General features: G+C 48.7%; 10 protein-coding genes across 10 annotated transcripts; 6 read left to right on the top strand and 4 right to left on the bottom strand.

Annotated features, from left to right (window-relative positions):
* Positions 1-5: 5 nt before the first annotated feature.
* Positions 6-3,227, top strand: BDV37DRAFT_282599 (histone acetyltransferase type B catalytic subunit; the record flags this gene model as incomplete). Its single annotated transcript, XM_032087086.1, has 6 exons — positions 6-24; positions 101-376; positions 444-708; positions 774-1,743; positions 2,815-3,006; positions 3,057-3,227. The coding sequence occupies 6 exons, from the start codon at positions 6-8 to the stop codon at positions 3,225-3,227; spliced, it is 1,893 nt and encodes a 630-aa protein (XP_031941875.1).
* A 378-nt stretch (positions 3,228-3,605) lies between these two features.
* On the top strand, positions 3,606-5,891 carry BDV37DRAFT_293688 (pentatricopeptide repeat protein; the record flags this gene model as incomplete). Its single annotated transcript, XM_032089476.1, has 2 exons — positions 3,606-4,256; positions 4,334-5,891. The coding sequence occupies 2 exons, from the start codon at positions 3,606-3,608 to the stop codon at positions 5,762-5,764; spliced, it is 2,082 nt and encodes a 693-aa protein (XP_031941874.1). The 3' UTR covers positions 5,765-5,891.
* A 1,979-nt stretch (positions 5,892-7,870) lies between these two features.
* BDV37DRAFT_106795 (putative phosphatidylinositol-3,4,5-trisphosphate 3-phosphatase) lies at positions 7,871-10,267 on the top strand. The gene is made up of 3 exons (XM_032078274.1): positions 7,871-8,188; positions 8,271-8,355; positions 8,434-10,267. Exons 1-3 carry the CDS (start codon positions 8,186-8,188, stop codon positions 10,029-10,031), a joined length of 1,686 nt encoding a protein of 561 aa, XP_031941873.1. The 5' UTR covers positions 7,871-8,185; the 3' UTR covers positions 10,032-10,267.
* A 1-nt stretch (position 10,268) lies between these two features.
* Positions 10,269-12,966, bottom strand: BDV37DRAFT_106796 (putative phospholipase A2 (PlaA)). The gene has a single exon (XM_032078275.1). The coding sequence runs from the start codon at positions 12,905-12,907 to the stop codon at positions 10,361-10,363; it is 2,547 nt and encodes an 848-aa protein (XP_031941872.1). The 5' UTR covers positions 12,908-12,966; the 3' UTR covers positions 10,269-10,360.
* Positions 12,967-13,343: 377 nt separating this feature from the next.
* BDV37DRAFT_282595 (EXO70 family protein) lies at positions 13,344-15,352 on the top strand (the record flags this gene model as incomplete). The annotated part of the gene is made up of 3 exons (XM_032087085.1): positions 13,344-13,627; positions 13,682-13,899; positions 13,959-15,352. The coding sequence occupies 3 exons, from the start codon at positions 13,344-13,346 to the stop codon at positions 15,350-15,352; spliced, it is 1,896 nt and encodes a 631-aa protein (XP_031941871.1).
* A 410-nt stretch (positions 15,353-15,762) lies between these two features.
* On the top strand, positions 15,763-17,658 carry ade13 (adenylosuccinase ADE13; the record flags this gene model as incomplete). Its single annotated transcript, XM_032087084.1, has 9 exons — positions 15,763-15,814; positions 15,876-15,962; positions 16,019-16,746; positions 16,800-16,916; positions 16,966-17,038; positions 17,088-17,166; positions 17,224-17,230; positions 17,289-17,346; positions 17,408-17,658. 9 exons carry the CDS (start codon positions 15,763-15,765, stop codon positions 17,656-17,658), a joined length of 1,452 nt encoding a protein of 483 aa, XP_031941870.1.
* Positions 17,659-18,772: 1,114 nt separating this feature from the next.
* BDV37DRAFT_271232 (uncharacterized protein) lies at positions 18,773-20,347 on the bottom strand (the record flags this gene model as incomplete). The annotated part of the gene is made up of 5 exons (XM_032084692.1): positions 18,773-18,799; positions 18,855-19,279; positions 19,353-19,658; positions 19,782-19,963; positions 20,040-20,347. 5 exons carry the CDS (start codon positions 20,345-20,347, stop codon positions 18,773-18,775), a joined length of 1,248 nt encoding a protein of 415 aa, XP_031941869.1.
* Positions 20,348-23,371: 3,024 nt separating this feature from the next.
* Positions 23,372-24,318, bottom strand: BDV37DRAFT_106700 (uncharacterized protein). The gene has a single exon (XM_032078273.1). The coding sequence runs from the start codon at positions 24,026-24,028 to the stop codon at positions 23,525-23,527; it is 504 nt and encodes a 167-aa protein (XP_031941868.1). The 5' UTR covers positions 24,029-24,318; the 3' UTR covers positions 23,372-23,524.
* Positions 24,319-24,420: 102 nt separating this feature from the next.
* Positions 24,421-26,503, top strand: BDV37DRAFT_293686 (PDK/BCKDK family protein kinase; the record flags this gene model as incomplete). The annotated part of the gene is made up of 4 exons (XM_032089475.1): positions 24,421-24,532; positions 24,627-24,775; positions 24,870-25,864; positions 25,916-26,503. The coding sequence occupies 4 exons, from the start codon at positions 24,421-24,423 to the stop codon at positions 25,977-25,979; spliced, it is 1,320 nt and encodes a 439-aa protein (XP_031941867.1). The 3' UTR covers positions 25,980-26,503.
* A 369-nt stretch (positions 26,504-26,872) lies between these two features.
* BDV37DRAFT_282591 (uncharacterized protein) lies at positions 26,873-27,856 on the bottom strand (the record flags this gene model as incomplete). Its single annotated transcript, XM_032087083.1, has 3 exons — positions 26,873-27,292; positions 27,448-27,608; positions 27,730-27,856. 3 exons carry the CDS (start codon positions 27,854-27,856, stop codon positions 26,873-26,875), a joined length of 708 nt encoding a protein of 235 aa, XP_031941866.1.
* Positions 27,857-27,865: the final 9 nt, after the last annotated feature.

Raw genomic sequence — 27,865 nt, 5'->3', positions numbered from 1 at the left:
GCAATATGGCGAGCGAAGGCGACTGTAATTATTCCTCTGATGTCTCGCCCTGCCCGATAACTTGAGCTCCAGTCCAGCTGACAAGAATCATGTCGTTTAGGGACCTGCGACGCTAATGACGCCGTCCAGATCACTCTTGTCCAGCCCAGTGAACAAAAACCGAAGACGCTCTCTAGCTTCCATCCTCAGTTTACTTACCCAATTTTTGGCGATGATGAAACAATTTTCGGCTACAAGGGATTGATCATCCGTTTACGATTCGCTGCTCATGACCTCCGTCCGCATCTCCATATTTCCTACGATGAAAAGTTTAAGACCGTGGGCGACACCTCGGCAGTTGACTTGCTCAAGACATTAAACCCATTCATCCCAGAAGGTCAGTATCTAGTCTGGAATCAGGCTAGGCCACTGTATTCATAGTTGACAAATGTGCGAACCTGCAGAGGCATTTTCCACCCTTCCTGATTACGAAAACGCCGTCCAAGAAGACAAAGATGCGAAGGACTTTGTACCGCCAGGAAAGCTTGTCCATAACTATGTCACTCGTGGACGAACGTACGAGATCTGGGCAGGGTCTCTCGCTGATCCTAAGGTGCGGCGGCTGTTGGACCGGGCTCAGGTCTTCGTGTCTCTATTCATCGAGGCTGGAACACCCCTAGAAACGGAGGATCCCGAATGGACACTCGAGCGCTGGACGGTCTACTTCGTGTATGAGAATCTTTTCTTGTCCGAGAAGACATTTCTGAGTATGGCTGACAACAACTCGATCGCAGGTACGAGAAAGTGAAGCCTCCTACCTCCAATGCTTCACAATATTCCATCGTCGGATATGCGACAACCTATCGCTGGTGGTTTTACCAGAGGGATTCCCCAGAGAAAGCCTCGGTCACGAATGACCCATTTCCAGGTCCCGAGATTCGACCTGCACAGCTACCAGCCCGACTGCGGATTGCCCAATTCCTGATCCTCCCTCCACATCAAGGCTCGGGACATGGTACCCATCTGTATACGACCATCCATACCGCTTGCTTCAATGATCCGACGATTGTCGAGTTGACGGTTGAAGACCCCAATGAAGCATTTGACGCACTTCGCGATACCGCAGATTTCCACATCCTGCGCCCAGAATTCCTTAAACACAACGTGAATATCAATCCCGACCCCTATGCAGCACACCCTAAGACACAGCGCCCTCGTCGTGTCCCAACATCTGCCCTTATCCCCACAAAGCTTCTACACGATATCCGTTCCACTTATAAAATCGCCTCAACACAGTTTGCTCATGTCTTGGAAATGTTTCTCCTGGGCGAGATTCCCACCAAGAATCGCCATGCTGGTGGCGCAAATATGTCACGTCTATTGATAAAGAAACATAATGCTGCGGATCCGAATGAGCGGCGGTACTACTGGTGGCGCATGCTAGTTAAGCAGCGTCTCTTCAAGCGCTCTCGTGATATTCTCATCCAGTTAGAGATGAGCGACCGCATCGAGAAACTTGAGGAGACAGTGACCAACGTGGAGGAAGGATACGAAGCATTAATCAAGGTCTTCACTGCCAGAGAGGAGGCTCTAAAGGCTAAGCAAGAGGAATCTGGTGAATCGCCTGAAACTGCAGCTTCAGAAGACTCAGCTACGAGTTCCGGTGATACTTCCGCCAGGGATCAGCGCTCTAAGAGAAAATTCACAGTAGAAGATGAGGATGAGGAGGAAGAGGGTGAACCGGAAGCTTCCAAGCGTCCGAAGGTGTAAATTATGAACTACTTTCCCTATTCGGGTTTCCAGGGTTGGCGCATCTGGCTTAAATTGTCCAAAGGAAACTTCGACAAATGTAATATCAGCGCTCACGAGCTGTCAAATTCATGCTATCTTTTGTACATTGTTTCCACTAATGAATGGCGTCATGCATGGTAGCTGGGTCAGTGACTATAGCTTCCAGTATGTCTACAGTCATATATGAAGTAGCATCCAGGCTCATCAGACTTCTCATTCTTAGCGATATAACCACCGAGAGACCAGTTGTCGATGGCTATCGTATTCGATGTTTTGCTTCTTAGGTCGAGATGTCCGACACCCTTGGGCATATATATACTACCAATATCTAAAGTTCAAGGAGCAGGTAAACGATTTATAGCCGTTCAGCTAGCGTAAATAAGGAGTGAAGCCGATGTCATCTTGGGCATCAAGGCCGCCGACGTGGACTGTCAGAACTTGACGTATTGGCTCAACTGACGAGTCTCCAGAAGAAATACAAGCACTTTGCCAATTAGCAGCTAGTACTCCATCACTATTGTCGGGATGTGACGGAATTAACCCGGATCAGTAGTTATGGCTATAATTCCAGACCCGAGTCAGCTCATTTCCATTCAGAAATAAACCCATCCCATCAAAAGCTTGATTCGCTACATAGACGCCCAGCTCAAACGGCTAGGGCTTGACTACGCAGTAGTATTTATGTACTAGTTGGCGGATCTCGGACTTGCTTTTCTCCGGATCTCCAGGTTGCGATCACCGCCGCCGCTGGAAGCTCGTGCGGAGCTTCTTGGTTATTGAATTCAACAAACCGAGGGCCTGCTCTTCCCTCAAAAACGCCTTGCTTCATACTCTGTCGCTATTATTCGGTGTCGCTTTATTAGTGGATACCTGATTCCGCTAAGAACAACTGTATCTTAGCCTTCGCCCGCTTCACTTTCGGATATCAGCCAACCTTTAATATTGCCCACACTGATCAATTTGCGAAATGGTATTTACCTGCCATGCTCAGCCTGACCAGTTTGTTCTTCGGATTTGCGATTGCTGACGACGTACTACCCATAGTTACCCCTAGGACTGCTCACGGCCGCCCAGGGCCATCCAATGCTCGTGGAACTTAAGAACGGCGAAACACTGAACGGACATCTTGCCAATTGCGATAACTGGATGAACTTAATACTCAAAGAGGTTGTCCAGACTAGTCCAGAGGGTGATCGGTTCTTTAGGCTGCCGGAAGTCTATATCAGAGGAAACAATGTAGGTTGTCCAAGGCGCAAGTGGTTTTGGCGAGTTCTAATGTGTGTTAGATCAAATATCTACGGATCCCCGAAGAGATTATAGAGATGGTCAAGGAACAACAGCAAAACCAGCCTTCGAACCGCAATCGTGGTGGACACTCTCACCGGGGCGACAGAGGTGATCGGGGTGGTCGTGGTGGACGTGGTCGTGGCCGCGGCCGCGGCCGAGGTGGCAGCTAAAGATATGTCTAGAACGTGATAACAAGTGATGCGAGAGAAAGATAGATACCCCGAGGAGATGATGTAGGTAATTCATGAGGTCCGTTGGGCGGGTTAGTCAAGCATGATCCTGGCGTATCTGGCTCTGTTTTTTTTCAATGGGAAATGTGCCATATGAACCACTTTTTTATTTCCTACCGGATAGCTTCTCTATATAGAATCCAACCAATGAATACTTGGAAAGCCATCCTACTGATCTGGGTTGCGCAGCTATACTGGGCCCCCTTGGTCCATTATCGCATTCAGTCATGGTGATCTATATCACGTGATGATATGGACCTTTTTGACAAGGGAATTTAGATGGGAAGGCCGACGTTTCGGGTTACCCAGAGGGTCGACATGCCACGGCAGACACTTATTGTAGATGGACTTTGGTATTGCCTCTGTCCATCATTCAGCCTCAACGCCTTCAAGCGCCCCGGAATCCCTCTCATAAGGTGTAAACGAGCACCTAAACCCGGTCAATATGCGGCTTTCTTAGCGGGCCCTGTATCAACATCGCGGAAATGTCTGAGCAGTGCTTCTCTTCAAAAGGTTGGTGGAATTGATCCGCCAAAAGAAGATGGGTCTTTGGGAGATGGATATAACGAATCAGTGAACCAGCACCCAACCCCTGATCAATTGGATGTGAACCACAAGCTTGGGCAAGATGCTGGCACATCGCTGAAAGAGGAGATCTCTGGCGCGGAGAATACCCGCAAGCGTCCACCTGGAGTTCCCAAAACGCTTGAACATAAACCGACATCATTTTTGGAGCAAAAGCTTCAAGAGCTCACGACCTCAGCCCCAAGGGTCCTAAGCACGAGCCAGATACTGCGCATTCTGATCAGAGATCGTCATGTACGCCCCGAGGTACGACACTATAGGGCACTATTACGCGCCAATTCGGATGCAGAGCGTGGATCGCCAGAAGTAGTTCGAAAGTTACTAGCAGAGATGGAGGCGAGTGGATTTACGCTGGATTCTGGAACGCTGCACACGGCATTACAGGTACGGCCGCAGCCTACCGTGGTTTTCTTCCCTACACTTTGCGGGATCTTTTGGCTGATAATACTTCTCATTAATAGGCCATCGCAGTTCATCCGGACTATCTACTACGCCAGGAAATAGTGCGTACCCTTCGAGACCGATGGCTTCCGTTGAGCCCGGATGGTTGGCATTATGTGGTAGCTGGCCTTGTGCGAGAACATCAATTCGAGTTGGCCCTGGATCATATTGCGCACATGGAGAGAAAGGACATGCCGGTTGAGGGTTGGTTGCACAGCATGCTCGTCTACTATCTCTGCGAATTTGAAGAGTTTGACGAGGTGGTGCGATTGATGCGTTCACGGGTTGATCAGGGGTATGACATGACGACAGACCTGTGGCTTTACGTACTAGATGTGGCGAGTGCCGCCGTTCACCATGAGACCACACGCTTCGTGTGGGATCAAATGGTTGAACTGAGGTATCTTTATCCATCATACGGAGTCTGCAGTAATGTATTGACAGTGGCGTCCCGTACCGGGGATACTGAGCTTGCTGCGTCGGTCGCTCGCTTTCTGACCGAAGCCGACGTACCCCTTAGTTTAGAGGACTATGAAAAGATCACCGAGGCCCACGTGATCTCTGGAAACCTTTACGCTGGGTTTGAAGTGCTTTGTGAAATGCATAAAGCAAAGATTGCGTTGGAGTCAAGCTCAACTGCCGCCATTCTAACCTACATGATACAATCAAGAACCAATCCACGAGAGGCGTGGTCTCTGCTGAAGAAACTCAAAGCTTTGAAATATGAAATTCCCCTTCGATGCGCTCTAGTAGTGCTCGAGATGTGCGAGCACGAAGCCATTAATGATCCTTTCGTGGTGGACGATGGGCTTGCGCTTTACAAGCAACTCTATGCGTTGTGCTCGGAGAAGGCGGATGTCTCAGTTTACAACTCGCTTATTAGCATGTGCCGCCGGGCTAAAAATACCGACGCCGGTATGTTTGTTGTGAAGGAAATGGCCACACTGGGTGTGGTACCGAACGCCACGACATTTGAACATCTCATCATCATGTGTTTAGATGCTGGTAACTTTGAATCGGCATATATGTACTTCCAGGATCTGCTGGCACGAGACGCATCCCCCAGCGAAGAGGCGCGAGCTGAGATCCGGGATCTCTGTACCGGTTCGAGCGACCAGTATGCTGTACAACTGAGGTATCACCCGCAGATCAGGGATGCGTTAGTGGGCAGACAAGCGGATAACTTTGATCCCACACAAGTCCGCGCAGGTCTCATCAAGAAGGTGCCGTCTGATTCACCCCCGGAATACGCCAATCGTTTCAGACAGGGGCCGCGGAAGACCATAACCAAAGAGGAGCGACGGGCTGAAAGCAAAGAGAAACGGAAACAGAAAAGAAGACGACTAGCTATTGCAAGGGCCCGAGAGGAAGAAGGATGGGAAGATTACGTGCCCGGCGGACTAATTCCTGAGGATCAGGTTACGGCCGATGCAAATTCGCCATCCAGTTGAACTGGGTGTCGTTACCTTGTACAATATTTTTTCTGCCATTGTAGTTTAGTGTATATATATTAGCGGTAGTTTTGAGGTACCAAAACCACCCATGATGGATGTGACCGATCTGAGATTTGACGTCAATCACCACCTGACGTTGAAGCAGTCGCAGGGCCAACGTCCACTGAGAGCATTGACAACGACATGATGCAGGAAAAATCAAACGCTGCAAAGTAACAGTACCACATCTCCATGCATGTACCCTCGAGAAGCACACGGGGAATGTTTCTCATCCCATCCAACCGAAAGAGTTTAGACTGAGACCCCCAATGCAACACCAAGCCAACCCTCAAACCACCGTCGGGTTTATTTTATCTCGGAGCCAAGAGTCTGATGTTTGGGGTCCAAGTTAGTCGGTCCCACTGGGACAAGTCCAGGGTTGAACTATGGTTCGAACGGTTCCAGTTCCGTTCCATGCGTTCCGTGATTTGCTATCTCCGTACAATACGGATACGATGAAATTCATCGGTGGTTCTATAAATAATTGACAATTACTACAGCACGGAGGTATCGATATTGCGATCGTCCACCGAAAGATGGCTGACACACTGCCTCAATGCTTGTATCACGGGGGACAGCCATATACAGATTTACTATAGGGCTGGGGCACAAGATCGATACACAGTATAGTATTACGGGTATATTGATATTTAATATCTAGCCAGCCACGCGGTACCTGCCATCTCACCCCTAGCTTGAACGCGGTTACACTCATGACGAAGGGATGATGCCGATGCCGCTACGAACATCCTCGACTTTGCCTCTCATGAGATGGAGGTTTCAGGTTTCTCCGTCCGGAGGAGTCCGGCAAAATCTTTGCACTGAATTTAGTGATCGACAGGATGCTAGTTTGGTGGTTCACTTTGGTCGAAGTGCTCCACAGCCAGTCGGGGGTCGAATGGCTCCTGCGCCCGACCTCCATTCATTCAATGGTACTACTATAAAGCACGGGGACCCTCGGATATGGTAGATGGCTTTTGACCCTGCATTCACGACCTGAACATTTACTTTCCCCTACAATCAGTTGTTTAATCTCTATATAAACACATCTGTCGCCCTTTTGATCTCTACCTCCAAAAGTCTATTTGCAACCCTCATACTATATATCCTCTTCACTCGCAACCAACTTACCTACTGTACATCCACCATGCAGCTCTCTTCGGTCTTCACGGTCGCCCTTTCTGCTCTCAACCTTGCCTCTGCTTTACCTCTCCATCGCCTCGACACCAGTCCAGCTCTGTCCTGGCACGTCTCCAACTTCAACACTGGCTGCTCCCCAGGCGGCTGCGTGTATAACTTCAATATTACTGGCGTCGCAAGCCAGAACACTCCCGGATTCCAAACCCATTGCTCGGGTACAAATGTCCAAGATGATTACGCCTTCTGTGATGACAAGCTCGTGAAGGCGAAGGTGGTGTCTCAACTATACCCCGTGTGGACGGTCCATGTACAACACGCTTGGTTCCAAGGCGAGGCCGAGTTCTATGCTCTTGGCCATGCCAACGTCACATCTACTCAAAAGAACTTCACTATCCCTGTGACTGAGGTCTATGGAGTCGCATGAATCCGGAATTCATGGGGGGGGTCAGTCCTGACTGGGCTGTGAGAAGACTCGAAAAAGGGGGGGACGATCATCATGCCGATCCGCTATGGTTGACAGGATTCGCGACCACGAGAATGACAGGACTGAAAACGTCCACAATGAAAATGCTACACCAACAAGATAAGAAGGAAAAAGGAACAAAGAGAAGGAGCCCCTGGGGTGAAAGCGACATGAAACTTCTTTGTATCATACATATGACTCGGAGGACATATGAGAGGATTTTATTATAATGTTAATGTCTGGTCTTTAATGGCGGTCACTCATTTATGACATGGTCTATGATGAATAGTTAATTGACACTCGTTTTGCACGCAAAAGCATACCAGACCCGATGGCGAGTCAGCTGGAGGGTTATCTGATTAAGATAAAGATTAAGGCTTGTTTACTTCCCTGGAATTCGGTGGCTTCCCGTGGCAGTGACATCATATCCCGTCTACAAGTAAATCGCCTCTCATGCTTCTAAAGGACTGCAGCGGTCATCATTCCAACTGCCCTTGATATTCCAACGTTCCGCAAGGGTAGGAAAGTCGAAATAATTCTCTAATTATCTGTACCTATTAGGTCCAGTGTTTCCCCCAGAGAACGCCTCGAAGCTTATCGGCAGTAGTTTGGAGTCTTGGCACATTCCATCGAGGCGGGTCATTGCGAATGGTCACGAACTGATCGGTCAACAATTACCTCCACACCTTTTTCGGGTCCTGCAGTTTAGCGTGAGGAACTACATTCACTGAGACAGGCCCATAGACCTTGCAGACGCGCCTGCATACTCAAAACCAATGGTATGATCACCTCGCCAGGACAAAGCTCCCCGTGCCCACTGCCGAGACTGACCTTTGGCGCTTGGCTTCTTGTCCAACGCAGGCCTCGATCCTACGACAAATCGTCGCTGGTCCTAGATTACAGCACCCAGAAGCAGGTCTAGATCTATGCTATGTCACCGACAATCGTGAGTTTTCTATAGTCTTCCCGATAGCACGCTATTCGCTGTGGCTAACGCTTTCTCCTTTTCTTCGCTCCCATGCAGTGATTGCAACGTCTGGCCCGTCCCCTAGCTACCCGAAACGCGCCTACAGAAACCCGCTCGATGATCTAGTGAAATACCTTGACTCCAAACATGGCGAGGACTGGTGTGTCTTTGAGTTCCGGGCTGAGGGGACAGGGTACCCCGATAAGGCTGTCTATGGACGGATACATCACTACCCATTCCCGGATCACCATCCCCCGCCATTTGCGCTTATTCCCTCACTCATGGGCTCTATGTATAACTGGCTCCATGGCAAGGATTCTCAGGCGGAGGCACAGGAGGAACGGAAGAGAGTTGCGGTGGTCCACTGCAAGGCTGGTAAGGGACGGAGTGGAACGGTCGCGTGTAGCTATTTGATGGCACATGAAGGATGGAAGATGGAGGATGCTTTGCAACGGTTTACCGAACGGAGAATGCGGTCTGGGTTCGGCCCTGGGGTGAGCATCCCGAGCCAGCTGCGCTGGGTCGGGTATGTTGATCGCTGGGTGAACCAAATGGGCAAGACGTACATCGAACGACCGGTGGAGATTCTCGAGCTGCACGTGTGGGGTCTGCGGGATGGTGTCAAAGTTGCAGTGGAAGGCTTCGTCGATGAAGGCAAGAAGATCCAAAACTTTCACCTATTCAAACGCAGTGAACGCATCGTTGTGGACGATGGAAGGGCGAAGACAAATTCCTCACAGAAGACGGACAAAAAGAAAGTCAACGGCCAAAAGAATGGTATCAAAAAGGCATTCTCATCTGTAGCAGATTCATCGAGTTCATCCAGCTCGGACTCATCCGATGAGGACTCAACTACCCAGAAGGGCACGTCGGCCGTCCTCTTCCGGCCGAGCAAGCCGCTCATCCTACCAACCTCCGATATAAATATTGATTTTGAACGAAGAAGCAAAGCTTACAAAGATTGGGCAATGGTGACCTCCATCGCACATGTGTGGTTCAACGCTTACTTCGAAGGCGGCGACAAGCAAGATTCAGGCGTCTTCGAAGCAGAGTGGGACACGCTAGATGGGATCAAAGGCACCTCCAGAAAAGGAGTTAGGGCTCTCGACCGGCTCAAAGTAGTATGGAGATACCCACCTTCGGAACCCGAAACAAAGAACTCGGAGACGGCGCCCACGCCGGGCCAAATCATCACCGAGCCCAAACCCGGTGAACCCATGCTCGAAAGCCATGCTGCTGACTGGCGAGGCCAAGACCCGGGGGAGCAAAAAGCTGCACGAGATCAGGAGAATATTCCGACGCGGGCTCCCGATGTCCCAGAGCACCCAAAAGAAAGCAAGGAGGATGCAAACCCGATCCTCGCAGGCCTCAGCACTGCCACCAGCAATGCTGCCGCCGTCGCTACAACTTCGGTGCAGATGCTAAGCAAGGAGCTAGGACTGAGAAGGCAGACGGACGAGAGCAAAGACGTCAGTCTCGCCGAAAGTGAAGACAATGAGTCGGTGCTAGGTCACCGGAAGCAGGAAGGCGATGAAGAGAAAAGACAAGCCCTGAACAGCGCAGAAAGTGAAGACTTCCAAGGCGTACAATCTTACTTTGGAAATGGTGATAAAGACGACTCTACAAGCTCGCCGAAGACTACTAGAGCTTCGTGATATACCCGTCCTTTGGCATGTAGACAGCATGTGATCTGGATGATATACGAATCTCCTTCTACTCTTTTGTTCTTTTCCCTCTTTTGTTTTGTTGAATCTGGTTGTAACTGGTTTCATGGCAAGTGCCTTGGGAGATATTTATTTCGGGCCATATGCTCGTGTACATACAACATACCCATACAAAAATCGTTATTATGATTAATACTAGAAGGCGCAAAGTTGTGACAAATTCCACAAGAATTAGATATATACACAACCATTATTCTAACGCTACTTTAATTGGAAGTAAAGGTCCGGTTAAGGACATGATTACCTAGCGCTCAGAGATCTCAAAGAGGCACAAACCCCTCCATACGTCGCCGGGCCTCTTCCTCCTCCCGTCGTAGTCGGTCAGACTTCTTGCGCTCATAAACGGCCCGGACGACGCGCTTGACTTGTTCCTCGCCTTGAGAGAAGTTTGCTTTGGCAAGTCCAACGACGGAGTCGATTTGCTCAGGGCTGTACACAAAATTCCAGGTGGAGAGGAAATCGTCAACGTCCGGATCAATGGAGCCAGGATGCGGTGTCAGCGGTTTCGCTGGGTCGGTAACCTTCGTGGAGGACTTTGTCTCCCTCTGTTGCGCGGGGGCTGGGGACTTTTTCAGCGACGAGCTGGGAGGCAGTTCCGGGGCGTCTGGGTTCGGGATGAGAGGGAAATACACGACCGCAATACCTGCATCAGGGCGCATGAGGTGGAAATCAGACTCTTCGTGATCCTTATTCCTAGGTTGGAAAAGACGCTTTGATGGCGGTGGTTCTTCATCGGAGACTCTCTCTTGTGTGGTGCCGACCCAAACATTGCAGTAATCTAGATCGGTCTCTCCGTTATTAGGGTTCTGTCTCGGGTCCGTAGATGGGGTTTGTCCATTGCTCGTAGTGTTTCTGTCGTTGTCTTGAGCTTCCCTGATCTTTGAGTTGAGTTCTGCTTCGGAAATGTTTTGTGCTTCTCGGAGTTTTTCCTCTGCTTCCTTCAGCTTGGTATCCGCTTTTGGCCAGCCGGCACCTAATGGCCAGCCCTTGACGCCTCGTTGTCGTGCGTACCCGTCGACAACTGAAAGCCAGTTCTCTTGTTTTATGTCGGCTGAAGCGTCGAATGCAAGGATGATATCTACGTCTCTGCCGGGACGTAGTAGTGGATATATGGGTAGGTTGTTGCTCATTCCCGCATCCATTAGCCGCAGATGCGAGCTTCGGAAGATTGACTCAGGACAAGAAGGTGGCAAGACATCCTTCATACCTAGCACATAGTTCGGTATAGTGGCAGGGTCGATGGGATGAACTCGGACCAGATCTTTATTTTTCCCTTGGATTAAAGAGTCTATGCCTGAAAATCCAGCAATGCCTCGTACCAGTGGTCGTATCTCCTTGTAGTAATGAGATAAGGTCGCACAGAAAGCGCTCCCCCAAACTCCCATGAGGCCTGGAACACGTAGTTCAGGGATCGGGTACTGTCCCTCAGGAATAGAATTGACTCCTCCATTAAAATGCCTTCCCAAAGCCCATGTGGGTATGCCCGCCCCGAGCTCCTCGCAGAAGAATTCATAAGGTGTGAACTCAAACCACTGGAACCACGATTCATCCCGAGCCTCCTTTATCAATGTCTCAGGTGTCGGCTGGTTGTGGGTATGGCCTTCTTCAAGGCTCTCAAGGACTGGGATCTCGTGTCGAACGGCAGTGTAGATAGGAAGTGGGTGAAGCCCATCAGCGAGGTTGTATCTCTGATTGGATAATTTCAGGTCTCGATCTGAGACTCCAAGCTCTCCTTTGGGTACCAGCAATCTCGCAGCTAACAACATCCCATATATATCTACCAGTCCGAAATCTGCTCCAGGGTCGCCTTTTAACTTCTCAACTAACCCGCTAAGAAGATATTTATTAGTAGGGGCAGTTGTCAATGCATCGAGAGCCTTCGGCGGGAAAGCTATATGTACGCCCAGCCTATGCTTGAGATGGTCCATGAGTTTCTGGAAATTGCGCCCCGTAATAGATGAGTGATACAGTGTCTGTAGCCAGCAACTGCCACTGACGCCAGCAGTATACGTCACACAGTCCCACAAGCCGGCTTCTTGTGTGGCCAGGTATGACCCAGTCCCAGCGACAAGCGCTCGCAGCCCACCTCCTGAACCGCACATAGCAATGATAGGGACGTCGTCTGGGTGGATATCCTCTGCAGGGATTCCCAAGTACGATGAAAGTGCTTTCACCCCATGCTCCCGCCTCTTCTGCCTGAACTCCAGTTCCTCACGGCATAGATCGCTTCCCACGCGGACTCTTGCATCTTGTAATATTTCCGGATTGATATCCGGGTCGTGAGCCTCCTTCCAGATATCATCCGCAAGGGAGCCGGGGGCCATTGAAAGCTCACGCTGGAGCTTTTGCACTGTCGCTGGAAGCAATCGGGTCCAGTCTGGAATGATATAGTTCTTAAGATTGTCTATTTCGATCCAATCGGTTGAGCCCACCGTCTGCTTTACCCCATCGAACTTATGTAGGATATTAGTCCATATTGAGTTCGGGTCGCCATGATCGGAGCCGTGTTCGGAACTGTGTTCGGAGCTCCAGTCCCAGGTGCTCTTTTGCGGGCTAGCAGATGATGACTTTGCGGACCGGTCGTCTACATGATAGGTCGTAGAGGTGGAAAACCGAGCCGTTTGATCGGTCTGTAGTATTGGGTGTTTGTAGTAACGGGTCTGACCACTAGTGGTGTATAGTGCCCCACTGCCCAAAGCTATCAGGACAGCTGGAGGGACAGTCCAACGAAGACGCAATGCCTTTGCAGCACCCATGTTGTGACAGGTACCGCGCAGGAGAGGAGAGGTACAGGTACAGGGCAGCATGCAAGCTTTAAAGCCATGGCGAGTGGGCCAGACCACGGCGATCCCTTGCGTTGCACTTCGACTTTACCCGACTTGCAGGAAAGGTGACATCATATCACGTGCATTCCTCGGCGCAATAGACGGACCGGAGACATGCCTCTTTGGGGCTAGCGGTGGTAGCGGAGTGTGAAAAGCAACCTATGAATTGCCGCTGTTGGTCTGGGGAGTAACAAAGCTCATCAACTTAATTAATTATGCTCGCTCCATGAGGCCAGGTGCCTCATCGGCCAGCTGTTCAGTTCCTTGGAATCGCCCTTACTTTAGAATACCACTTTGGCTTCGACCAGAAAGACATGACGTCTTTTGGATAGAAGCGCGCTAGTGAAATTGTCATATTTTCGAGTTTCTTGATTGTTTCATATGATTGTGGGACCTGCCGCTCCAGCACTCCCTGACCATGGTAGCCCCAAGGAACACTGCTTACGCAGAGGAGAGCGCAGAGGTGGAGGTTCTATATGCCAATCTTGAGAAGCTTAAAGTTCTTACCAAGAAAATCCAAGGTTCCCTTGTTCGCCTTGAGACTGGAGGGAACGTCGTGAAACATGCCATTGGGCCCATCTACAGTAATACCCAATCGCTTCAAATCACCAACCATAACATTGATAAGGTCAACGACGCTATTGACCGTCTGCGCCAACCTCTCGACGCAAAGAGTCGGGAGGAAGGCATCATCCGTTCTGGGTAAGTAAATGTTTTGTGTTCTTAAAGTAAACAACCTAGCTGACCCAGTGTCAGGCCGCAAAACGTTGAGTTGTCGCAATATCTTGCAGCAATAAAACGTGTAGAAAAGGCCCTCGTCGACCTAAACTCTACAAACTTGAGATCGAACCAGAAAGCTATTTCTGACTTCAATTCTTTGCTGAGTACCGGGACTGCTCGACTTCAGGACTTGCTACGAAGCAAGCTAAGCGACGACGTCAGTCCTATTGAGCCTTTGCATTATTTAACGAAAGGTGTGTTTCAACATTATGCGTGGATTCCTTCGACCAGTAATACTAATATCTTCATATAGAACTGCCGTTTCCTTCGATTCCGGAAGAAACTGTTACCGAGTTGGGACCTATATGTGCCGCAATCAACTCCGCAGCAATCCACGGCCCACAACATGGCGATGGCGGAAATCCTGCCCTTAAAATATATGCTGCTGTCCGGGCACCGTATATTACCTCAAGCCTGCAAAATCTTGCCATTGCATCGCTGAATACTGTTAAGAGGCGAGCTGATGATGGCCCATACAAACAAGGCACCAATGGAATTGGCATTTATTCGAATGCTTTGGAGAACTTCATATACGCTGAGCACGATATCATCTCAAGAATCTTTACTGGGGATCAGCGGGGGTTGGCTCTACAAGCGACTTGTCAGTCAGCTCTGGCTGAATTTTCGAAGACCCTGCGTGAGCTCAATCAATATATCAAGGCGAATCTCATGACAGACTGCTTTTTAGCCTTTGAGATCATTGAGATTGTTACAGCGTTGTCTTATCGTGTTGATTCAAAAACAGGGGAGCTCAAGAGCATGTTCATTGAGGCTCTTAGGCCTATCCGCGAAACCGCAAAGTCATCCCTCTCAGAATTGCTCGAAGAGACGAAACGAAAAGCTGCATCTATCCAGGTTCTTCCACCAGATGGCGGTTCTGTGCCTCTTGTCAACGAAGTCATGAGTTCTTTGGTCACGTTGACGGCTTATTCCGGACCGCTGGCATCTATTTTAACTTCCTTAGGAGATGGAAACTGGCGCTCTACTTCTAATACGTCGGGTGCTGCTCCTTTAGATGTCAGCCCAGATAGTTCAACACTTCTATCCCACTTCATTCTCGACATGATTGAAGCTCTTATGATTGCCCTGGAGTCGCGGGGCCGCGCATTCCATCGCACGAAAGCTGTCCAGGGCGTCTTCCTCTCGAATGTGTTTTGTAACGTTGACCGCGCTATTCGCTCGAATGCCGAACTAGCACGATACCTCGGCTCTCCCGACAGTATCGCACGGATAGATACCTTTCGCAAGCGCGCCACTTCGACCTATTTGGATTCTTGGAAGGAGACTTCGCAGTATCTGCTTGATGTGCAATACACATCTCGGGGTGCCGGTGCGTCAACTAGGCCAACGTCTGGAGGCATTGTTGATTCGAGCGCCATAGTCAAATCTCTTTCATCCAAAGATAAAGACGCAATTAAGGATAAGTTCAAGTCGTTCAATACAAGTTTCGATGATCTGGTTTCTCGTCACAAGGCTCTGTATATGGAGCGAGAAGTGCGAGGTGTCCTGTCTCGTGAGGTGCAGACTGTCCTGGAGCCCTTGTATGCGCGTTTCTGGGACCGCTACCATGAAATCGATAAAGGAAGAGGCAAGTACGTCAAGTATGATAAGGGGAGCCTTTCTGCGCAGCTAGCAGCTTTGGGATAAGTATTCTTGGGTTAAGTCCACGTCCTGATACTTAGCATTTTGTTGGAGGACGATGTGATGATAGCTTTGAATGTGCAGCGCTGCGTTTCAAAGTGTTGTTAATATGTTTATACGTGATTATATCTAGGATTCCGAGAGAGTTCTACTATTTTTTTAATGCTATAATTCTTGAATTACAGATACAGAGTATCCGCTTATCTCTTTATCCACAAATATTATCAAATATCATGTGATGATAGCCCCTCCGGATTTAACTCATAACGTGACTGATAAGCGGAGCCCCGCTAAGTCTGGCCACCGCAAGCAAAATTTCGGCCGATCACGCACACATCCTACCCCCAAACCTCCTTCTACTTCTCTTCCTGCCTTTCAATTCCTTGTGGAAGTGCTTCAATTTCATTTCTGGCAGGATGTCCTCAAGCAACGATGTTTACCAGACCCCTCTCAACTCGCGTTATGCGAGTAAGTGCCCCGCAATATGCTCCCACATCAGCGGCTTGTACTAATCCCGCGGGGTTTGTAGGCGATGAGATGAAATACCTTTTCTCTCCAAGAAACCGTTTCTCTACCTGGAGAAAGCTGTGGCTGTGGCTTGCTGAGTCTGAGAAAGGTATAATCTTGCATAGTCCAGACGCCAGATGATGCTTCCCCCCTAACCCGTGGTAGAACTCGGCTTGTCTATCTCCGATGAGGCCATTGAGCAGATGAAGGCCCACCTTACCATTCAGGATGAAGAGTTCAAGGTTGCTGCCGAGGAGGAAAAGCGCCGCAGACACGATGTCATGGCTCACGTCCATGCTTACGGTCAGGTCGCACCCGCCGCTGCTGGTATCATTCACTGGGGTGCCACTTCGTGCTACTGCACGGACAATGCGGATCTGATCTTCCTCCGTGACGGTCTCGATATCCTCATTCCCAAGCTTGCTGTCGTTATTGACAAGCTGTCCGCGTTCGCTCAGCAGTACAAGGACTTGCCTTGCCTTGGCTTCACTCACGGCCAGCCTGCTCAGCTTGTTACTGTCGGAAAGAGAGCCTGCCTCTGGATTCAGGACCTGCTCATGGACCTGAGGAACTTGGAGAGGGCTCGTGATGACTTGCGCTTCCGTGGTGTCAAAGGTACCACCGGTACTCAGGCTTCTTTCCTCCAGATCTTCGACGGAGACCACTCCAAGGTAGAACAGCTGGACGAGCTTGTTACCCAGAAGGCCGGCTTCGATTCCGCATTCATCATTTCCAGTCAGACCTACTCCCGGAAGATCGACGTTGATGTTGGCAACGCCCTGGGCTCTTTCGGATCCACCTGCGAGCGCATCGGTATCGACATCCGCCATTTGGCCATGCTTAAGGAGGTTGAGGAGCCTTTCGAAAAGGACCAGATCGGCAGCAGTGCCATGGTTAGTGGATTATACGGTTACAAGAAGATCTCTTTCATCTGACCGAATTATAGGCTTACAAGCGTAACCCCATGCGTTCTGAGCGCCTGTGCTCGCTCGGAAGACACCTCCAGAACCTCCCCAAGAATGCGTTGGACACCTACTCCGCGCAGTGGTTCGAGCGTTCTCTGGTAAGACAATACTCCTTTCTCCGAAGAAGTTCTCACTAACAATCACCAGGACGACAGCGCCATCCGTCGTATCAGCATTCCTGAGCTCTATCTCTCTGCCGATGCTTGTCTCATTCTCCTGAGTAAGTGAAGGCCAAAGACTCTCTCGAGACAATAACTAACTCCTTCAAGACAACGTTACCTCCGGCTTCGTTGTCTACCCTGAAGTTATCAAGCGTCGTGTTAATGACGAGCTCCCCTTCATGGCCACGTAAGTCCCCCAGTGCCCTCTTAAATACAAGATGCCATATGCTAACCATCTCACTAGTGAAAACGTAAGCAATCCATGATCACATATACTAAACACACCAACATACTAATAAACCAATCTAGGTCATCATGGCTTGCGTCAAGAAGGGTCTCTCCCGCCAGGACGCCCACGAGGAGATCCGTAAGTGACACTCATGAACAACACTGCGCCCCCTCATTCCCTCTAACAAATCCCATCACAGGTGTCCTCTCCCACCAGGCGGCAGACAATGTCAAGAAGCACGGAAAGGACAACGACCTGCTCGAGCGCATCCGCCGCACCGCATTCTTCAACCCCATCCTGGGCGAACTCGACTCCCTCCTCAACCCCAGCACCTTCGTCGGCCGTGCCCCCCAGCAAGTCGAGAAGTTCACCTCCACTGAGGTCAAGAAGGCCCTCGAGCCATATGCCTCTGCCCTTGCCAAGGCTGAGACCTCTACGCTCAGCGTTTAAGGTTACAGGCATGCATACATATAAAACATACATACATGGCTTTTCCTCAAAGCACGGGCCAGACTCCAAGGAGGAGAATGATACCTACTAAACAGTGCACCCCCTTACTGTGAAGTATGGAGACAATGTGACCAGCATGAGAGGAGGTTTATTTGTCTCATGCAAACACATGCGAAAAACCCATAGAGTTAACCCACATTGCGCAAAAGTTTTCATTTCTCCAAAGGGAACACCAAATCATGTATATAGTAATCGATGACTGAGACGTTTATTGCACTCTTCTTCTGTTTCATGGCGCATTACCTTCTGTCTAGGTATCTCCAGTACTTGTAATATAATACACCGGGTCAGGCCTTGAGTTCATTTGCGGTTGCACTAAGTGGGATTATGGATCCGTGTGTGTTAAATTAGGGCTATCGAACGGCCATCACCACTACACAAAAGTGCCCAACCCACTGATAGGAAGCAAAGATCCACTCAGTGTGTTACCTCCGAGGTAAAGCATATCACAGTCTATTCACACTTTGACCCCGCCGTCCCACTTTCGAAATGAGGGGTACTCGTAAAACGAAGCAAGGGAAAGTAAAGGAAAAAGGCACGGAAGGAAATGTGAGTTGGTTGTATTACAAATACAAGATATGATGTGTAAGATACAAATTGGTAATATACATGGAGAGAAGGAAAATCAGAAAGGGAAATCGCAGTCGAAACAACCATTGGTGTCTTAATATGATATGCGAGGTTTCAAATATGAAAGTGTGGGTCTGGGTCCTTCTTTCTAGCTTTTTCTCTGTTCGAACTTATTTGAAAATACATGTTGGGAATCAAAAGAGACAGGATACGTAGCGCTGGGAAGGAACAGGCATGCAGAAATCAAGTTGTCGTTAAATGCGTCAATCTCGTGTAAGGAAAAATCTATGCAAACTATGGAAATGGTTTAGCAAGATGACCAGAAGGAGAAAGAGAAGGGTGGAAAAAGCAGGGAAGTGCACCCGTAGAGGGAGTGGTATTGCATAACTCACCACGCCATATATAGGATGGAACCCAGAAATCATGTGTCCTTGACATGTCATCAAGCATGCCGTATCACTATGACACTATGATCCAGTTCCGTTTAGAGCATCGACAACCAGTTGATGACCTAAGAAGAGTAGTCATGTTAAGATAGGCACTTGCTTCAGTGAAAGGAAACTTACCATCATTGCCTGAATCAGTGCCTCCTTCTCACCATAGTGCATGCCATCCCAGCTATATGCTTGTAGCGTTGCATTGTACATCCCCAACGTTTCCATACCTCTGGCTCGTGCCGCCTCAGCTGCATCCAGCGTGTATTGCCAACTACTCGCGTGAATGTTGCTACCAGAATGCTTTTGGTGGCCCGGTGCAGTTGGTCCTATCCAGAGGAAAGGCATATCACGTTTACTAGATTGTGCCAATACTAGCCATTCGTCCATGCTGTTTCCAGCGATCTCGAGTGAATAGGAAGTGGAAAGAGAAAGACTCTGGATCACAGGAACAGGCTTTCCCTGACTATCTGCTCGGTTGATGAGCTGTCGGAATCTCTCATGGGCGCTCTTCGAAGCAGGTGAGCTCGTTGCTGTCACGAAAGAGTGGGCAATAGCTGCAAGGTAGACGGGGTCAGCATTTGGGGCAGACCAAAACCTGGAATGGCCATCAAGGGGGTGTATGCTCACAGTATGAACAGGCATTTGGGCTTGAAAGTATTTTGCCGTCGTTTTGCGTCTCCACCTGCTCGCTAGAGGTAATTCTCAGCGGTAGACAGGAGGCACTGGTGAACTGTGAGCCGCATCTGCATTTCTTAATCTGCTCCTTGGTCAGGCCCGACTCTCTCAGGGCACCAGTTGCTAGGTCCCCTCGAAGAAGGATATTAAACCCGGCGTAGATATCGGCGAGAGATTCATCACCAATGAAAACCAGAGCGCCAAATTTTTGCAGAATTTCACAGATTTCAGCGTTACTGTACCAGCGATAGAAGCAGCCTGAATAGCCAGAGTTAGTCGGATTCCTGACGTCAAGGAAGGACAAGGGGGTATAAGGAAAGAGCTACTGTGGCTGACCGCTGGTTTGTGGCATTAGCAAACCACAATCAGCATTTCGCTCACCTTGGGAGATGTATGCCTCGTCAAACCCATGTCTGCCGCCATTACTCATTGCACTGAGCAGCGAATCTCGAGTTTGGCAGTACGAATGGCTCAGAGACCCCTGTCCCTCCGTTTTAGGGGGTTCGTAGAGAGCCGAAGATGAGATGCCACACTCCTGGTATCCTACATACCGCCCCAGAAGACTGCCAGCAAGGTCTGTCAGTTCGATCCTTTATCGGAGCTCTAACACTTTCAGGATCTCACGGGTATCAAACTCACTCCTGGGAGGTGTCGGTGACGATCACACTGGGCTGGGTAGAGGTGAAGGGGAGAAAGAAAATATCACGGATGAGCCAGACAATATAGAAGACCCCGAGGACCCAGAGGGATGCCATCAACTTATAAGTAGAGGATCGCCAGGTGACTCTCCGGACCAACCTGCGTCCATTGGGGCCTTCGATTGGACCACGCCGCCGTGGCTGGTTACCCTGCTGCATACTTGTAAATTGATATGCAAAAGCCTCGTTCGCCGACGACGAAGCCATTGGTTCACTATGGGATGTACGGCGACGAGACATAGCCGGCATGTTGACATGCACGCGCAGTTCTGGAAGGGGGGAAGAAGGGTCGTGCAGAAGTATGAGTTAGAAAACGATGCAATCTTAGAGATGATGCATCTGTTCAGAAGTAGGGCTTCTTTAGTGGCAAAAATTTAGAAATACACAAGGGAAGTGAAAAGGAAAGGAACCGAGGCGAAGGGAGTTGGGGCCAAAGCAGAGGAGGGGTGTAAATCGTTGTCGTGAATCGTTAGACGTGAGAGGAAGACGCTGGGGGAGGGGCACTTGGTGGAAAGTATTCAATAAGGAAGTCGTGCGGTTCAGTCACTGTCCTCTGGTATTTCCCAATTGGGAACTTTCGTCTTCAAATCGTCCTTTTTTTCACTTCTCTGTTTATTTCAACCTCCTTTCCACTTCCTTCTCCCAGATCTGCGACTCTAAGTAGAAAGTTTTGGTCCTTGTTCTTGACTGTAAGCAGGTCCCCCCTATTTAATCCTCACGTTTTCAATGACCCTAGGAGATTAACGAAGCTGAACCGTTGATTATAATCCCCCAGCCACGCCACGATAATACGGAACGATACACAAATCCACACAGTTAAAAGGAACGGAGAAAAAAAAAAAAGACTAACAGAAAAACAAAAAAAAGAAAGGGTGAAAAAAACGGCGAGAGGGGCCGTGGTTCAGGAAGAGAGCCAGTGACGGGTAGAAAAATGGCATACAGCCAGCATGAGGGCGAAAAAGGTAATCTCATGGAGTGTTGCGGATCCCTTATTTTTTTTTTTTTCTTGCCTCATCTCTCTGTCAAATATATTTTTTTATTTTATTTATTTTATTTTTTATTTTTTTAGTATTATTACTTCCAAACTATCGGTTGGCCCTTAAATTATTACATTAGTGATTACACTCCAACCGAGAAAATTAAACGCAACCCAATTTAAAATCTTAAACTACGGAGTAGAGAACAAAATGGGTAAAATAAAGAAGAGTAAAAAATTGGTGGGAAAGAAAAATACCCAGGGAAAGAAAAGAACACGAATACAAACCCCCAGTTTTTCAATGGGGATTGCCAGCAACGTTTGCATCATCATTGATTCATTCATTCATTCACCGTTTTTCGATGACAATCCACAAGGCGAGACACAACTTAATCGGTACTAATACAAAGAAAGGAAAAAGAAAACATTCAAATTCAGAAGTACAAGTTAACTTTGATCAACCAATTCTTTTTTTTAAAAAAAAATTTTTAGTGGGCCATTGATATAACAAAGGTGGTATAATGACCTATATCTCAATAGATTTGTAAACTTTTCCTTTTTTTTTTTTGTTTTTGGGTTTAACCGGTACAATCCAGACAACTCATTCATTTCCGAACCACATGTTAACGACAACACTACTAGTAACAGCGAACCTTCCCTAAGTACCTCGTTCCGATTCTGGCAAATGGGCAGTGCTGCCCTAAGCGGGTTGCCGGCGGTGATCGTCGTGGTGCGACAAACTCCACCAAAGAATCGTGCCCTCGAGCGTGTTCTTGACAGGCGCCCACTAAGGCCAACTAGGGCTTAGCAGCTTGCGTTACCAGCTGTTCTCCACAGCTTCAAATTACAGTTCCTCCGTCCTGTGTGCTTGACTGCGGATTCTTCCTATTGGCCGGCCAGCTTGCATCTCTCCTTAAGACTCCATTTGGGGAAGAACACCGCAACTGATCTGACAGGTCGGAATTACAGACTCTGACGCTGTCTTTGCGCAATCCCCCCGTCGCGTGGAAAACCATTCGCTAAACCCCTGATTCAAAGTTGCCGCATCGAAGAAAGAATGGAAGCCATCTAGATCGTGGAAGCGGTGTGGAATATGATCTGCTCACCATGATGCTATCGTCGGTTGATATCTCACAAAAAGGGGAGACAAGGCTACGAATAAGAGAACTCCAAGTCTCCATTCAATTTCATCAATGATGACATTGCGATCTATACCATCAGTATGGCAATCGCCATGGAGTTCTCACCCCTCGGACCTTCTACTATTATTACTACATCCAAAGTACGGAATATATTCGTAGCTCTTAATACTACCGCCTTCGTCAAATGAAGAATGTCAACGTAATTCCGTGTAATGTACTCCGTGGTGTAGTCTCTTACAGAGCAACGCTTCCAATATACTACTGACACACTACCCTTCCTTCAACTGAGGCCTGTCACTTCCAAATATAGTAATATCTTTTTTACAGGCTAATCACTCCATGGCAAGAAGTATGAGGCTCCGTTTTGGTAAGGTGTCGTGGAAGATATGAGAAATTCAATTACGTAGAGAGAAACAATGTTCAGTCCAAGTTCACTCTTCTTTTTTGTTAGAGCAGAAATATCTAAGTGAAACAGAGTTCTAGTTCCATTATATTGTGACAAGCACCAGGCATATAATACAAAGAGAGGTGGTTGAAGAGATGCGCCAGAGATCGGTATCTGGATCGGCTTCCGAGAAGGATAAAAAAAATAAAAATAAAAATACAAATAAAAATAAAAACTAAAACAAAAAAAAAAAAATCCCCAGCCTTAGTATTAATAAACTAGGATGCTATATAATAGTAGGTTCTTTTACAATAGACCAGGTGTTTGGGCGGCGTTGGGCTTCTAGAACCAGTTAGGCTACCTATACAAAAAAGGGAATTGAACCATCTTGTATCTGTCAAGACCCCAAGAGGACCGACGACGATCGGTTAGGTTTGATGTCACTCCTCCTCATCCTCATTAAGATTAGGTTTATTGGGTTTAATCTCACAGCTGTTGTGTCACGGGACATGCAGGTGACAAAGGGTCAACACTCCGTCGCTGACAATACTAGTAGTACGATCTACGGACTCTCCCGCGAACGACAGATTCGTCAATGCTATTCTGTCGCTCTTTGAATGTAACGGGGTTAAGGTTCGGTTTTTCTTGGCTTGTCATACCATTAACAAAAACGAATATAAGCTAAAAGGACAATGTGTTTCATGCTGAGAGAAAGGACAATCCGATCTGAGGAACTATCGTCGCCCCTTCCCGGATTTTGAAAGTAAATCCCAAAGGACAACACATTCGACTACCGGAACACACAATGCAACTAAAGAACATGGGGAGACTCAATCAAGGCATCTGTCGTTCGGTTTGGGCATAATCCAAGAGCTTGATATGGTCTGGGATTGGACCGTGGGGGAACCGCGGATGGAGGAACCCTACCGCGGGTGGGAGAAACCTAAAAGCCTTCGTCCTTCAGCCTGACGAAGACTTGTCAGAACTAGAGGGGATTCGATTATATGGTGCTTTTTCGTGTCTCCATTGGAAGATCCAGACCTATCGGAGCATCCGTGGGGAGAAGTCGAATGATTTTCGGGCGAAGGGGAAAAACCCGGACCAATTTTCACATTCTCATCGGCAATTCCAGTTGGACGATAAGCATCACGGAGTCCGATCTGGGGTTGATCCCGCTTCAAAACACCACCATTGTTCCGCCACTTTGTTTCCTGTCTACTTGCTGCAACACCCAAAGCAAAGGAAAATATCCATTGTCTTTGGTAGCAGAAAGGACCATTGTTAAAAGGTGAATCAGGTTGTGACTGACGGTTGGTTTGGTTGATTGCCTGATCGGATGATATTCGTTGTTCCTCGGCCAAGCACGGAATCCCCCCCACACGTGACTCCCCGGGAAAGAGAGTCTCCGCAACGACCACAAGAGTCATTCACCAAGCTCCTCCACTTTCTTCGCGTGCGGCCCTTTGCATCGACCTTTCTAGTATATATCTGGGGAAATCGAAGTTCATCCCACATGGGTTACTGAATATTTTCGCTCTAGATATCAGGTTTTGCACCTTTTGTCTTGCTCATTCGCTATTGACCCCCTCATCTCCTACTCCACCGGTCCCGAGTCATCTGCACTCCGCCATCCGTTAGCGGAGGAGTCTACCTCGGTAGTAATCATCCCGACTTTAAACGCCTCCTATCTTCGCAGCTACAAGCGCCCAGTATTGTCAGCTATACACTATACCACGCAGTGATCTGCTCTCTGCTACGTTATTCAGGGATTATAGAAGTGACTCTCTCGGGCCTTCTGGCCTGATTACCTACAGACACCATGTGGAAGCCGTCGGAGAGGCTGATGGAGACCATCAGACATTATGCCAGCTTCCCCGCCACTGGTGTCTCCCTTCGGCAGATGGTCCAATTTGGAGACAGACCTTCGACTGGTATGTCCATCTTTTACCCTTTGAAACCTATTGATGTCATAAGTCATGACCCGTGGACTTTTGTGCTGATCGCGTGACCTCTGTGTTAAAGTAGGGACTCTGTTTCGCGCCTCTCAATTCCTCTCCGAGGAACTCCCAATTCGACTTGCTCACCGTGTCCAGGACCTGGGGGAACTCCCTGATGGACTCAGCGAAATGCCCTCCATCAAGAAGGTCCAGGACTGGTATGCGCAATCATTCGAGGTATGACTCACCGCCCGCTCCATTCCGTAGCCCCCAATGCCCTGAACCCAAGCAAACCTCTGCCGGTATTCTTCATATCTAACATGAAATGAAGGAAATCATCAACCTGCCTCGGCCGACTCTTACCCAGGAAGTGAAATCCCGGCTGCTACGGCCAGGGAGAATTAATGGCGGTGCTTCGAAGATCCTCTCGGAGACCACCCAGAACCCTAGTATCAAGGAAGGGCAATATCGGTCCTCTCCCTCCTCGGCATTGAATCATAATGGAAATGGAAAAGCTGCTGCCGCCGCGGCTCGAAGATATTTTGTACCTTCCGACGACCAAGGCAATTGGCCCCCGGAGTTGAATGACTACAACGAACGCTTCGCAAAGACTCTCGAGCAAATTAAACGGCGACACGACAGCGTTGTAACCACGGTGGCTCAGGGTATCCTGGAATGGAAGCGTAAACGTCAAAGACTACAGATCGACTCGACCGTGCAGTCCTTCCTCGATCGATTTTATATGTCTCGGATAGGTATACGTATGTTAATTGGCCAGCATATCGCTTTGACAGAACAAACGCACGTCCGCCATCCAAACTACGTTGGTATTATCTGTACGAAGACAAATGTTCGTGAAGTCGCCCTCGAAGCCATTGATAACGCCCGATTCGTGTGTGAAGATTACTATGGTCTTTTTGAAGCTCCGAAAGTCCAGCTTGTCTGCAAAGATGACCTGAACTTCATGTACGTCCCCGGCCACCTGTCTCATATGCTGTTCGAAACCCTGAAGAACTCCCTGCGTGCAGTGGTGGAGACCCATGGGGCAGACAAGGAAGCTTTCCCAGTCACCAAAGTCATAATTGCCGAAGGAAAAGAAGATATCACTATCAAGGTATCCGATGAGGGTGGTGGAATACCCCGTTCTGCTATCCCCTTGGTTTGGACGTACATGTACACTACGGTTGAGCAAACACCCAATTTGGATCCCGATTTTGACAAAAGCGACTTCAAAGCCCCTATGGCCGGCTTCGGGTATGGATTGCCTATCAGTCGTTTGTACGCTCGGTACTTTGGTGGGGACTTGAAATTAATCAGCATGGAAGGGTAAGTCTTTTTTCGTTCCTATTTTTATCCAGCTAGATCTAACTAGTTTAGATATGGTACGGATGTCTATCTTCATCTAAATCGACTATCCTCGAGCTCGGAGCCCCTGCAATGACAATTACCAGTCATGAGGGATGGTCGTGTCCGGTTCTCTACTTCCCATAGACTTCATCCTTTCTATTCAGAACCGGATCCACCACCATCTCAAGGATTGACGCCGATGAACATTCGGGCCGTGCGTGCACGCATGCAAAACAGGGAAGTTTCTACGCGTAAGCAAGTTGGCGATGTTGAGAGTCGTCTAAACGCTGAAAGGCCTGGAAACTAAGCCAACCACTTGCTTGCGAACACTAATGGAAGTGCTAATGCTCCCATCGAGGGCACACTTGTGGGCCAATCGCGGCTGACAGCGAGCTTTATTGATTGGGAGCTCTCTGTGAGTTGACCACTTTTGAGTGTTGAAACCATCGCCTTCACTACTCATTGCTTTGTCACACGTGTGTGGATAGACAAAAGCGTATGTTCTCTGTTTTTAGTAAAATTTGGTCAATCTTGCCTGAATGCGGGTACATTTGACGGCCACGACCGACCCTCTGAGAATGATGGAAACAGAGGCGGTTTGGTCTATTGATACCCTTGGGTACCCATCCAGGAGATAAGTTTGGAAAGGTGGCTCTGGTGATCTACACTTACATAGAGGGTAGAGCCTATATTGCTCCTTTTGCTTTTTTCTTATTTTTTTTTTTTCTTTTTTTTTCTCTTTTTGCTTAGCTATGCTCTTGTCTGTCTTTTTTGTATAGTAGATTATTGGGACGATCGGGATATTTTACGGATGGTACGGTCTTAGGGATGTATACATGAGCCATTGTGAATATTCATTTCATTTCATTCATGTTAGTCGTCCAATCAAAGCACTCCACATAGGAGACGTAGAATCCATAGTCGGCATCTCAGGAACTTCTAAGACAGCAGTGTCGAGCGCCAAAGTACGGGGATATATGGAAGAACTCAAGGCGACGAAATCCCATAATCCTCCCTCTCGGCACCACTCCATCTCCTCCTCCTCTCCCTCTCTCGCAACTGGTGCCCGCGACCCGCCGACCCAGAAACAGAGCTAGACGCAGGCGACGCCTTCCCCTTCCCTCTCGTCCTATCGGGCGTCGACAACCGCCCCTTATTCTTCGACGACGAAGCAGGCGACGAGAACGCCGACGACGACCCACCGGCATCGGCGGGCCGTCGCCACCCCGCATCATCAGTTTCGTGGACATCAACAACATTCCGATGCACGACTAGAGGTGGATTACTTGGAGACGGAGAATAATGATTCTGGACAATGAAGAGGTCATTGCGAATAGAAGCTGCTACCTCGGGGTCCTCCGGAGCGATGAGTTTAGATAGGAAGCGACGGCGCGCTTGTGGGAGGGTCTGTTATAGTTAGAATTGAGACAAGACTTTGATATTAAACTTTCTGACAAAAAGAGTCGCGTATAGTTCTCGACGTAGGGTGAAATCCCCCCCAATGATGATAGAACCTCATTGAAAAAGCAAACAAATGACTTGAGACCAATACAAACACGCACCTCTTGAGCAGCCAACGCTTGCATAGTGAGAAGTTCGCGGTCCATCAGGACACAAAGCGCGGCATGTCTTTCCTCGCGGAGACGACTGCGCACTTTCTTCTCCTGTTCGATGGTCGTGTGGTAGGTTGTTAGTGGGCCGCGCAGACGATCGGAGTCATATCCTGGGGGGATTAGTTTGTGTGCTTTTTTAACCGTTCGATGGTGATTGGTAAGTTGTGATAGGCTCCAGATGATAAGATGGATGCTCTCTAAGGATTAATGTAAGGAGATAGGAGGGCTTACTTGGGTCGATCCCACGTGGATGATTTTGGCGTCCGGAGTAATCGACGTTCATGTCTTCGTCTTCGCTTTCGTCGTCGATCACGATTGGATCGCGACTGCCTGGGCCTGGGAGGTTGCGGTTGAACATTTTGGTTGC

The sequence above is a fragment of the Aspergillus pseudonomiae genome (genome assembly GCF_009193645.1).
Source record: "Aspergillus pseudonomiae strain CBS 119388 unplaced genomic scaffold BDV37scaffold_29, whole genome shotgun sequence".
Lineage (NCBI taxonomy): Eukaryota > Fungi > Ascomycota > Eurotiomycetes > Eurotiales > Aspergillaceae > Aspergillus > Aspergillus pseudonomiae.
Note: the sequence above shows the minus strand (reverse complement) of the source record. Positions and strands in the feature narration are given on the sequence as shown.

Bases quoted from the DNA above. Each gene is read 5' to 3' on its own strand.
- BDV37DRAFT_106795 (XM_032078274.1), top strand. The intron at 8,356-8,433 runs GTGAGTTTTCTA...GCTCCCATGCAG, and splicing joins ATGCTATGTCACCGACAATC to TGATTGCAACGTCTGGCCCG.
- BDV37DRAFT_106796 (XM_032078275.1), bottom strand. From the start codon at position 12,907: ATGCTGCCCTGTACCTGTACCTCTCCTCTCCTGCGCGGTACCTGTCAC.
- BDV37DRAFT_106700 (XM_032078273.1), bottom strand. From the start codon at position 24,028: ATGACTCTTGTGGTCGTTGCGGAGACTCTCTTTCCCGGGGAGTCACGT.